This window comes from Rhopilema esculentum, chromosome 2, assembly GCF_057945365.1.
Source record: "Rhopilema esculentum isolate cy_ngs chromosome 2, ASM5794536v1, whole genome shotgun sequence".
Lineage (NCBI taxonomy): Eukaryota > Metazoa > Cnidaria > Scyphozoa > Rhizostomeae > Rhizostomatidae > Rhopilema > Rhopilema esculentum.
In genome coordinates, this window is record NC_142816.1 from 2,865,246 (window position 1) to 2,878,173 (window position 12,928).

General features: G+C 36.4%; 1 protein-coding gene across 2 annotated transcripts; it reads left to right on the forward strand.

Moving 5' to 3' along the window:
- Positions 1 to 1,713: 1,713 nt before the first annotated feature.
- On the forward strand, positions 1,714 to 9,601 carry LOC135695565 (putative ammonium transporter 1). Of its 2 annotated transcripts, none has more exons than XM_065214690.2 (9): positions 1,714 to 2,646; positions 3,955 to 4,044; positions 4,730 to 4,813; positions 5,895 to 5,992; positions 6,722 to 6,853; positions 7,388 to 7,594; positions 8,072 to 8,210; positions 8,512 to 8,724; positions 9,234 to 9,601. In XM_065214690.2, the coding sequence occupies exons 1-9, from the start codon at positions 2,568 to 2,570 to the stop codon at positions 9,425 to 9,427; spliced, it is 1,236 nt and encodes a 411-aa protein (XP_065070762.1). In that variant the 5' UTR covers positions 1,714 to 2,567; the 3' UTR covers positions 9,428 to 9,601. The 2 variants fall into 2 exon arrangements, with proteins under 2 accessions (XP_065070762.1, XP_065070761.1); XM_065214689.2 differs by having other exon boundaries at positions 1,716 to 2,646; positions 4,583 to 4,813.
- Positions 9,602 to 12,928: the final 3,327 nt, after the last annotated feature.

Consider the following 12,928-nt stretch of genomic DNA (forward strand, 5'->3'; position numbering starts at 1 on the left):
AGTCCAAGATTTTGATGCTACAAAAATATGTTTCTACTGATGGACAATACAAAGGAGTAACACTAACTACATTCCATTGGAGGAGCTTGCCAAAAATGCCATGTGGATTGGTCAAAACGTTCTCATTCTTTAAATGGTGGCCTTTACCGTAAATCCTCGAATAAGCCCTACTCGAAAAAGCCCCCTCCCCCCTCCCCTCCCCTAATTTTATAAGCCCCCTCCCCCGAATAAGCCCTCGTCCAAAAATATCAAAAAAATAAGCCCTCGGGGGGGCTAATTCGAGGATTTACGGTAATGACATCTTTAACTGTTGAAAACACTCCAAACAGCCCCAACAAGCCATTTAAATTTTATAACAATAATAATTTGATTTCGTTCATTCCGGAAAGCAGCCATCTAAAAGAAACCAGCCTCGTTTTTCTATTTACTCTGCTTCTTACTGGCTTTGATTTTGGCATACTAGGAGTGCATCTAGGCTAAAAATATAAAGTATACAACGCGATGAAAATGTAAGAAAGACCATCCACAAAATTACAAGGCACCTGGTATTGGAAAGTCCGAATGCACGTGGGGTGCAAAAGGAGGATGGGCCTATTGAGTTTTTGTGCTGAAAATTGAAAAGATACGGTGGCATTGTAATAGCAATAATACTTACCCTTGACTTGGGCATGAAAATAGTCTGCTTCCCATTTCAGTTTAGAATAATTTACATTTCCCGAGCTTTTAAAAGTTGCAGGAGCCATTAGCAATGTTTCTAACCTTTCGCACTGTAGTTTAGTCTTCTAGAAATAAATTAAAAATGGCGCACAAAATTACAGCCAATGAGCGGAAAGGATTTTCTGCATATTTAAACTTTTCTAAGAAAGCGCCTTCGTAGAAAAAATTTGTTTCGCATATTTTCATAGCTAATTTTGAATTTGGCCAACAAACATGTTTGGGTAAAAAGTTTGTAATTCTTACATGAAGGCTTTGAAAGTTTTTTCAATCTAAATAAATACGGTGTCTATGGTAGCTTAGTTAAAATATTGTCTCGTTGTAAAAGCGTCGTATTTATACTGCGACTACGGTAACAAAATTACAGACCAAAAACGCCATTTAGGTAAAGGAAACATGACAAAAAACGAATTCTCAGCCAACTTTCATGCTTGAAAGCGTAGTCTCTTTGTAATAGTCAGGATCTAGAAGAAGTGTTAGTGATGATGTTTAATGTGAAAATGATAAGAAAAAAGATTTTGGTGGAAATGACAGGTTAATAGATAAAGTGCTAGATGGAAAGAAATTCTTGGTTAGAAAGTTTATTTCTATCGCAGAATATGAAAATATATAAATCACATCTCGATTTTACAAACCAAGAAAAGATTGATGTAGCAACGACGAGCTTGGTGCACAGCAGGACCTTTCATGCCAGTATGCCAGGGGGGGGCCTTTTTCCAGAGTTTGCACTGATCCTTTTTACAAGAAATAGCCTAAGGAGATCATTTTTGTGGCAAGTGTATTGCTATGGTATCATAACGAGTAGCAAAGTGTGTTTTGGGTAAAGAACTTTGTGCCGTCGACCAGAGGCCATTACAGCATTCAAGAGTCTTTTAAAAAAGGGAGAAGATTCGGGGATTATTAGTCAAGGAAAACTTGAGAGACAATTAGTCAAGGAAAACTTGAGAGACAATTAGTCAAGGAAAACTTGAGAGCTGAATTCTAGGTTTCTCTTTTTTTGCTTCTAATGTTTTCAAAACCGCCTAGTTGTTCAAATATTGATCATGTTCCTTTTTGATACGATCCTTTTCCGAGCTTTTTAGAAACTGTCGATTGACGATTTGGTACTGTAGAAATTGGTAAGATGGTAGCTGAGAGTAGGTTTCAAAGCTACTCTTAGAGAGAACAATATCACCGATTTCAGAACTGGTGAAAAGGTCAAGCCACTGTTTCCCCTGTCTGGTGAGAAAATAGTCAAAACTTTTGACAAGGCCTCAGCCATTCAAGATACATTACAGAGCACATGGATCGATAGCTCGTTTGGAGGGCATTTAGTATGTCCTCAGGCACTTTGAATTCCGTATTAGAGAAATCAAATTAAGTAATATAACATTTTATTTTGTGTTGCTACTGTGGAAAAGCAATCTTGTAATCAGCTTTTGTTCTGATGGAGAAAATGTTTCGAATCATTTAAAATATGTAGCCTACTTTTTGTAATGTTTTTCACAAGATGAATTTCAATGCAGAGATCAAGAGGAGTGGATCAAAGGAAGCTGGAAAAGATTATTTCGAATACAATAACTTTGAATAATATATCTGCTTGAGGTGTCTGTTATTAGAAAAGACGACACAATACAATGTTGACACTCTATTGAAAACGTTTCTGTTGTTGTTTTGGTTTCAATCATCAATAAATTTAATACAGCAAAGAAATCTATTAAGCTTTCTTTTGTTACTACGAAACTGGAAACTAGGGCTTTCCTTGCACTGATAAAATGCTCTGGTGGTTTCAAACAGATACAATCTGGTTCTCCCTCGCTTAAGCATTTAAACAGTTAGACATATTCGACATTGCCTATAGAATAATTTGCAGCATGAATTCAACAGTGCTCTTCCTGAACTTTGATGCCTCGAAACACCAAACAGTACTTGCTACAATTGCTGCGTTGCTAGGTGAGTATGCTTTTACAACCTGTTTTGAAACACACCTAGCTTTGAATGTAAATTTCCAGTTTATCTAAGATTTCTAGCTGATATTCACGACCTTATTGAATTTTGATATTCTCCTGCATCGATAGTTGAAATTGTATTTTCATTGTATCAATGCGCAATTTTGGAAACTTTTAGCTATTCGTACTCTTAGAAAGTCGTACCCAGGGACGCTGGAGATGGGGACGCAAGAGACCATCTGCCCCTGTTTTCCTTTGATCGAAGGGGCAAAGAGGGGCAAAGTTTGCTTTTCATAAATGTGACCTTGACGTCGGCCATTTGTGATTATCTAAAGATTCAGACGAAATTCTGGCTGTAGTGCCTTATTCAGGATATTTCTCAAAACTTTTATTAAATTTCCTTATGCTAAAAGTTAGCAAATTTTAAGACCATACAGTAGATCGGAATAAAATGACTGTTACGAATGAATTAATCGAGTCTGAGCATAAATTAATTTATAAAGCCTTGATCGTTCCGACAACCCTGGTCGCAACCCCTCAAAAATCCTGGTTACGCCACTGCTTCCCCTTGGTTTGTAATACTTTCAAGCATTGAGATTAAAAAACCAGTGTATTACTTTAAGTCCAACTGTTTAAGTCTTAGTTTTACCTACACTTGGAATTTTATTTCCAGGAGAATCAACTTCATCTAGGTTATAGAACAGGCGTCCTTGCTGAGAGCGATTTATTCAATGAAAATCCCCAGAGAAAATTCTAATCTTGTTTACCCTTTTTATGTTATTGCCTGGCCCAATGAAAACATTGTCTAAAGTTTTCTTTTCACCGTGGGGATAAAAAATTCCCAAAAGTTAAGCTCAACCATCCTTATCTCTAGAAGTTTTTTGAATAATAATGCATAGGGTGAGATTAACGAATTCACAAGCAGTGTTGTGTTTTATTGTGAGACATTTCTTCTACTATCCTTTACAAAGAGTGAAAAAATTGTGTTTTTCTTACAAAAGACGTACACCTCCCCATAGCGTTCCAACCCTAACAATAGAAAAATGATTTCAATCCGACTGCTCTCAAGCAATTCTGAGAAACCTATCTACAACGGACAGTTCAGGCCGTTTCTAAATAGCGCCCCTGGTCGTTTCTAAAGAGCCAGCTTTATATTCGTCCTTCTTTCTTGTTTCTAAGAAAGAATAGTTAAAGGCCTGAGAAAGTAAGTCACACATTTGAAACATCGTTTTAAACATTAAGATTTCGGCTTTAAATCTTTGCAAGTTAAGTGATCCTTAAATATGATTCCCATCTTCCTTCTGATTTTTAGGTGGTTCTCTTGGTTTTACACTGCTCCACGTTGGATTATGTCAGCCAAAGAACACCAGTTCCATTTTGATTCATAATCTTGTTTGCGCCAGTAAGCAAAATCCAATTTCCACTAAATTTTTGTCATATTGTCTTTTTTATACAAGAGTAACCGCTTAAGTCAGGAAATTTCACAAAACACTTTATCCAGTGGCTTATGTAGGGGGCTTAAGATGCGAACAACACCTTTTTGAATCGCACCTTTTACTTTGGCATACTTTGAAAGCTGCCTACAAAATTTATGCAGCTATAATCTACAGATACTAAAGTACTTACGTGGCTTAGGCCATGAGTCAGTCAACTATTGGCGAATCAATGAGGGTCTTAGCCTTCGTCTTAACCCCATCCCCTTCCCCCTTCAAAGAAAGTAAGTTAATCGATTTCATAACACTGACAAATGGAAAATAGAACAAACCGTATACTTAACATTTGCTTGCAAAGTGTCTGATATAGAAATTGCCCAGAAGGGGGCGTTTCTGTAATTGAAACTGCATTGACTAAAACAACATCCATTGCCCATTTCATTTAAACGATGTAGCCACTCATGGCTATTCACCTTACATAATGTCTATAGAGAAAATATTTTCTAGGTATTGCAGTACTTTCCTCTTGGTCGGTTGGATTTGCATTCTCTTTTGGCACTTCATCAAATCCATTTTTGTCATACGAGAACTTCTTTTTGGTCGACCAAAATACTGATGTCCTTATGACGTGGGCTTTTCACTGCTCCTCCACAGTTTTATTTGTGACCATTGTGAATGGAGGGTTTGTCGAGCGCATGAGGTTTCCAGTCTACATTGCAACAACAATTTTCCTCGCAGGTAATATTTGTTTCTGCTTATCTTATGTTATACTGCAGGGCCTACGCCATGAAATTGAAAGTGGGGGGAGCCAAGGCTAGCAAAAGTAGGGTTCCAAGGCTTTTCCCCTTTTACTGCAGCTTCAAAACTACTTGTGAGAGGCCATGGCCCCTCTTGCCCCCCAGGTAGCGTAGGCCCTGAACTGTACCATATCAAGATTCCCCTTGCTTTTATGAAAAAAATAAAACAACGATAATTAGCAAAAGTACGAGAAATGTCGTCAACACGAGAATTTCGCGCGCTTTTCGAAAATAAAGTAACCCAAACTCCCATAAGAGGTCACGTGACGCTATCACTTATACAGTTAAATAAATTTATACACTAAAGTAGGAACATGAATCCAATTTCTTTTACCAATTTCTTTAAGTCTTTTCTTTAAAATTCTTATCTGTATGCTATCATCAAACAACTTTGACAGGACATTTGTAGCAACATAAACATCACATTCATGATTATTATTCTTATCATATTCAGACAATTGGTAGTCGAGGTGCGATTGCATTCTTCAGTCGTAAATTCTGTAACTCTTGGCTTTCGTATTTTTACCTTTTAACGGGTTCAAAGTACGTTTTTCTTCCTGACCAAAAGCAACTTCTTGAACGCACAAACTCTATGTAAGGAAGTATTTCATTACTATTTAATTTTCTAGAGAAAACTGTTCTTTTTAACGAACAGAACATTTCTACCATATACTATACTTACAATGGAGTAATGGCCCATAGACAAGAATTTTTCTTCTTGAAAAATTCCTTTGAAAAATTTACCTGAAAATATAGAAATTTTTAGCACTGAATATCAAAACACTTTAAGTTCCTATCATATTCTAACTTTCCCGTAAGATCTTTGTAAAAGCCGAGGATAAATCTGGGGGTGTACGTTCCCACAACTTCTGAAAATTTCTTAATATAGAAGATCAATTTTTTTAGTATAGTTTCTAATATAATTTTTGAATAATTGTGTCAAAAAGGACATCAAAACCAAATTTTTTCTCTAGCCAAAAGTATAAAATAAATTGTCATATTTTATTTTTTTTGGTTTCCAGGCTTTGTTTATCCCATTGGCTGTCATTGGTCATGGCACCAGAATGGATGGCTGTACCATGGAATTGGTACTGCAAAGGGACAGCGGATTCGCTTTATCGTAAGTTTGAGATAATATTTACAACTCCAGGGACTGTTTCACTTGTTCGTAGACTTGTATGAATTAAAAGATTAGCTACACGTTACACATTAAACTGCACAAATGCATTTTGTATTTAGCAATAAAATCAAAATATTCATTTTTGGACCGTAAAATTGGCATCACTGACCATCAGTGCATGCTCAAATTGGTTGAAATTCATTGACGACATCAATATTGGGGTATATTTTATGCTAAGGTGTTGAAATTAACCTTTTTACTTTTCACAAATGAATTTTTCAAGCGAGGTGTATTCTATATTGATAGAAATTGCAGTAAGGCAGAGAAACTGTCTCAACCTCATGCTAAAAATTTGGCTTGCTGTGTTATAGTGCAGGGAAATCCGAGCCGGGGAAGTAGCATGGGGTGCACGTTCCCACATTTTCTGAAAGATGTCCCTTTTCATATATGTTTTTTTCGTTTGGACCATTAGAAATATGTCATCACTCTAGGCTCAAAAGTTTCACATTATCCTTGACTTTTGTTTTTAGTTTCGCTGCAACCTTGACTTACTAGCCATTCACTTACTAGCAAAATGTTAGTAATTGTTGTTAAAATGCATGTGTTTTTCTTCTTTGGTAAAATTTTGATTGCCTTACTTGATTAAACTTTTAATAAAATTTTAATAATAATTATTATTTTAGTTTCCTTTGGAAAAATTTTTAAATACTTCGAACTCGGATTTTGCAGGACCGAGGTGGATCAGCTGCATTTCACCTCAGTGCAGGATCAATCGCACTGTTTGCAGGTATTTTTCTAAAACCAAGGAAAGAAAGGAGAGGCGTCTTTAAGCTACAATTTGTTGGTGGACAAACAAACATTGTGAGTCATTTTTAAGCAATTAGAATTGGAATGCTTTCGAGATTAGAAAATGAAACCTCACAATGTGTTTATTACGTTTTCATAACTCAAAACAATCAAAACAGCAGTTATCAGAAAAACGCAGCCTGAAAATTCGAAAGAAGGTCATGTATGATAGCCTCAGTTCCATATATGCCTAACTGACACAATGCTTCTATATCATTGAATTGACATGATAAGATTTGATAATGCGCGAGAAGAGGTTTTACTGCGTAGCTTCTCCATGAGAAAGGGACCTGGGAACTACCTTAGGTTTTCAGAAATGTTGCACTATATTGCTGTCGAAGAGAGAAAATAGCACGAGTTATTTCATTAACTCTTTGTTTTCAACTAAAAGAAAAATCTGTAATAGCCTTTTTGAAGAATCATATTTCTTTAGATACATAAAAACTTTTGATTAGAAACAAACAGTACAATTTCAACCATTAGAATTTTAACTTTGAATGAAGTACAAAATGAAATTCCTTACTAACTTATACTTTCTTCCATCTGAAGAACATCTTTATTGGAGGCTTAGCAGCCATGATATCAATCCTAGCAAAAAATATTGTGGTGAACAGCGATGCACCAACGATTGCAATCATCAACAGTGTAGTAGCAGGTTGCACGAGCTCTCTTGTTGCCATCATGTTTAAAAGAAGTAGAATTGCTGGTGAAAACTGGAACACAAAGACGCTTTTAAATGGAGCATTTACAGGCTTGGTAACTTACAAGCTGTTCGTGATTATAACTTGGCGGGCTTTAAAATTATGTTCATGCAAGTTTCAAGATTCTATGAAGTTTATTTGTTGTATGCTTAAGTCAATCAACGTTCAAGTTCTGAACCAATCAAATCATAGAAAGGCACAGAAATTTTATCGACCGTGCATGCAACTGCCATCTAAATAGAGATACAGTCTTTAACCAAAGCGTGTATCGGTTTCTCTACACACCATCTAGCAGCTTTGTGCCTGAGTTGTCAATTCATCAAACGGAATAAACATACGTATATAAGCAGTACGGTCTTTATATACTTGTTTTCAAAGCCCTATTCTATCTGTATTAGATTCTTACTTCAGAAAAAATATCTTTTGTTTAGTTAGGAAACCATTTTTGAAAATACAGTGAAAGTCGCTGCAATGATTGTCCCTTATATCCAATATATCCAACAAGTATTTAAAACCTACTTTCATCTTTTAGGTTGCAGTGTCTGCTAAGCCTCACAAACTGCACCCTTATGCAGCATTTGGCCTCGGAATGGTGGCTGGCATTGCATACATTGGCTGGTCAGTTGGCCTAAAACATTTTGCTTTTGACGATGTCGTCGATACTGTCACTGGTAAATACAATTTATTTTTAAAGTAGATAACAGCGCAAATAAGCTATTTTGATTCAATCGCCCATCGTGAAAGCTATTCTCTGCCTTTTGAAAGCCCGAATAGGCACTGTTCACCGAGTTTCTTGAACAACTATTTCCCTGCCATTCCCTCCTCCTTCTTTTTATCAAGATCTATAGATTCTTGTTTTTGTAAAATGGTTTTTTTTATAACTAGCCACTAATACGTTTAGAATTTGTAATAGCTGTATCATTAAAATGCTAAAAATATTTATGATTCTAATGACACTAATGTTTCTTACAGTTCACTTAGGAGGCGGTGCTTGTGGTGTATTTGCAGCATCGTTATTGGATAGAACAGAAGGTTTGCTCTACAATGGGTCGAATGAATCATTCAAGAGCCTAGGATGGAGTCTTGTGGCACTCCTATCTTACATAATTTGGAATGGCCTGTCAATATCCCTAATTTTGCTACCTTTCCATCATTTAGGACGCCTAACCTACAACGGCGAAACTGGTAAGTGAATATGGTCCCTTTCAATCCATATTGTGACGATGCAAAGATGTACTTAAAAAGAAATATAGGGCCAAGATAGCAGTATATTTTGTCGCGGTTTGTGGTTAGTCTACAGTCCCTGACAAAATTTCTTTTATTGCCCTGTTGCTTAAAGCTTACTTTAAAATTTGAACTGTTTTGAGTAAGAACGACCGAAACAAATACTCTCTTCCAAAACAATGTTGGTTATAGAGTTAGATAGCAAAACCATTATAATGTAATCCATTTGACTAGAATAAATCTCGTAAAAATGCACGATTCTAAAGTTTTTTGGGGGAGGGGGGGAGGGAGGGAATGCAGTATGTAATATTCAAAATTTATTGTACTGTACCAAGACTTTTGCTTGGCAATTCAGCAGTATATACGTAATATATTGATACGGCATTTTCGCTTTGCAACAATTTTGATCGTGTAATTTTTGCTTTAGAACTTTTTGTAGTTTTTGTTAACTTGACTGGTCTTCATTTTAGTGCAAAGAGATGGGATAGATAACGCCATATTCAATGAGCCTGCAAACCCAAAGGTTGGAGGCAGATCTGCCGTGCAGCTGCAAACCACGATAACAGCCTACAGTAATGACAATGAAGTCAACCATAATGGCCTAAATTCAAGTGACAATAATTTCAGTAAGTCAACATGGAGCCCCACAACAAGTTTTTCTTAGCAGTAAATATATTTTTCTGTATTATAAGGTTGTGGTTTTATCCTATGGGTTGTTGTTGAAATGTATGTTTATACCGTCTGGCGGTCTTTCATTCAGGTAATTAGTTTAGATTAGCGTAACAAAAAAGTATTTTCAATTCTATCTAGTTGTGAGATGATAAATTGTAATAACTCATCTGAACTGTGTCTGTCTGGGAAGTTTCTATAAGAGAGAGAAGCCTGCTGACGGAGTATTTTAATTCTATAGTTGCACAACTAGACCCGCTTGTCAATTACGGCTGAAGCAGAAAAGACGAAAATGAAAAACATTAAATGGCTGTAATCCTTGACATAAGGGCTGGAACATAACTTCAAGAAGGATGACTTTTCTTTAATCTACAACTAAATGTATTATAATAAGTGATTATTTGAGGTTGATTAATTCTCTATCTCCCTCTTTAATGTGGAAACATTCTAACAATCATGCTTCAAAAGAAAATGAAAAACACAATTTGGCTACATTGATTAAAGTCTTCAAGTTGGGAATGTAGGCAATCACTATCGCCTTTATACAAGCTTATTTTCGGACACCTCTTGTTTTCATTTAGCAAACAAATACACCATGGAATCACAGAATGTGAGATTCCAACAGTGGGTGCGAGGCAAAAAATGACCCCATGCAGAATACTTAACTCGAGCTTGAGGTGAGTTTCTTCACAAGATGATGTGGTCAAAGACTCTGTTAAAATGCCTTGCCCTTTTATTTTCAATACGGTTGATGATTTTACAAAAAGGAATCGTTTCAATTTGAGCAGGGAAAAGGGGCAGGAGTTGAAGAAAAACACCTTTAACCTTTTCAATGTATCGATGTTCATAACACATACCGTAGCAGCCCAAAGAGTGAGAGCGTCACCCCTTCCTTTCTTTAAAAGCATGATCTATCTAGTTTTTCTAAAAATTTACGAAAGTTTGTTAGACAGAGGAAGGTCTGATTTTATTTAATATTTCCCTCTGTTTAGAAAATAGCATGCTTAGAGAGGGAACACAGAAGTGTTATCATATAGAGTTGTTCTTGAAATAAAGAAGCTGGTACCGTCAAGGAAACGTCAGTCCTATTGTACCTGTCTTATCATCAAAGCTACACAAACTAAGTCCTATGGGTAGCAATAATAATGATAATAATAATAATAATTCATACTAATTATAAGTCAATATGCGTCTAGATCAACCTTGTCGCATGGTGCCAAAAAATCCTGGTAACTTCATTTATTAATTGATGGTTAAAATTCTCCAGGTTCATTATCATTAGACAAATATTCGTTTGAATAAAGTTGAATAAAGTTGAGTTAGTCACCCCATTGAGTTTGACCAAAGTTGAAGAACAGAGTCGAGAGACAATGGCAAACATTCTGTCTGGAACCTCAAAAAATGTCATGTTTTTGAAAATTGTTGTCTCATTGGCCAGAGACAATCTTTAACACTGCAGACGAAAGTTCCTCTAGATAACAAACTACAGTGTGATTGTCGTGTGGCAGACAGTTTATTGCCCCACAGATACAGTGCAACATGATACTCGACAAAAAGTATGTTTTCAAAAGATATAGTCACTCGATTAAAAAGTACGTTGTGTTTATATCTTAAGCCCAGGCAAAACGACCGGACATTTTCACTGGACATGCACTGGACAAATGTCCAGCGTAAATGTTGCGTCGTTTTGCCACCTTTTCCAGTCTTGTTAAGCGATGTTGAGTGTTGTTCAGTCGATTTTGAAGGCAGCCAAAAATGTTCACTGGACAGGATTAAATTTCTTTTGTTCACTGAACATCATCAGGTACCAACTTCTATCAGAAGGTTGGCTACCATGACCCTCCAACTATCCCAAAATCTGAGTTTTGGTTTGTTGTCATGGTCATAGAAGATTTTATCTATGTTCACCGATGTTGTAGAGAAAATGCTCAGTCGGTTTGCATCTCTACTGAACATTGTCCAGTTCGCGCATGCGCAATTGATGCAATGGATTGTATTTGGCGTCAACTTATTTCCCATTTTTAGATCTTCAACAAACTTTCGAAGCAACGTTAATATTCAATGATTCAATTTGACGAATGGCAGAAAAAGACATTTCATTAGTAACGACGGGTCTTCTGAAGAGATTAGCTTTAGTTCCGATAAGGAAAGCGATTGCAGAGTGCACGAGTACGGTGATTTTGATGAACCTAGCAAGTCCTAGCCATTCTTCGATACTACAATCTATATCATACGACAATACGGTTAGGGCTATGACAAATTTATTTTCAAAGGTAAAGAGATGTCCCGTTGTCAGTTATCCCAACCGCATTCTTTAACAGGGAAAAAGTTCACTAAACAATGTTCATTCGTTTTGCCACCACCAATATTTTCTTGATATCCATACTCTGAACAAGTGAGCAGTGTCGAGAGCGTGACCAGTTGTCCAGTCGTTTTGCTGGGGCTTTATAGGGTTGGATACTGCTTTTGATGCAAAGAGATAACTTATTGTAAGGTAAAAGTGACTCGAGAAATGTATGTTAGATACTTTTTCATGATAAAGTTGCAAGATACCAGGCACCGCGCAGCCATTGGGCTAGCAGGGGCTATAGCCCACCCACTTTTTTGCAATAATAGGCTAGAAATTTTTTTAAAAGGTCTTCTCTAGCACAACTTTGGATAGCTTATTCCTATGCAGTTCTTCTTGCCTGGAAACCTTTTTTGTTCATTTTCTAGGTGTTTTATCATCTTTAACATTAACGATATGAAGTATTTTTTAACTGGGTTAGCTTGGTTTTTCATTACCCTCGAGCTTTTTCTATCTATTTTTATAGTTATTGGTATCTTCTCTGAACCAGACTGTTTATAAAAATTCAATAGAAATAAGCAAGTATTTTCTAAAATTGGCGTTTTCCGGCGTTCAAGAGGGCGTGGCCTCAAAATTTTTTTGGTCACACCCATGTCAGCCTCTCCGCTTTTAGAGTGGTGCGCGGTCCCTGCAAGATACTTCTAACAAACAACAAGAAACTCGTACCAAGCGACTAGGTCGATGAGGTTGAATAGACATTGAATAAATAGGGATTTGAACAAAAAATATTTACTTATAAATGGAGCTACATCAGTGGTTATTAAAGGGAAAAATAGTTATGTAGATTATGTTATTGGGAAATTACATTAAAGGGAAAATTAGTTATGTAGATTGTGCATTATATGATTTTAAAGCTAGCAAGTCATGTCTATGCTATGATAATAACGGTCTTTTGTCTCCCGAAGTTACTGTTTGACAGAGTTGTCTTTTAACTAAAAGACATGATTCCAAGATTTTGCTTAAGATACAAATGTATTTTCAAACATAACCGAGCTCCTTGTGTAAGAAGCATATAGTTGATTAATACACCTATCTTTATCTAAGATACAGTTACTTTTTGGGCACCTTCCCTTATCTTGAAGATTTGCTCCTTTCTTGAAGAAACAAGTTAGTAATATGCAGGGCCTCCGACGAAGGGGGGGCCGGGGG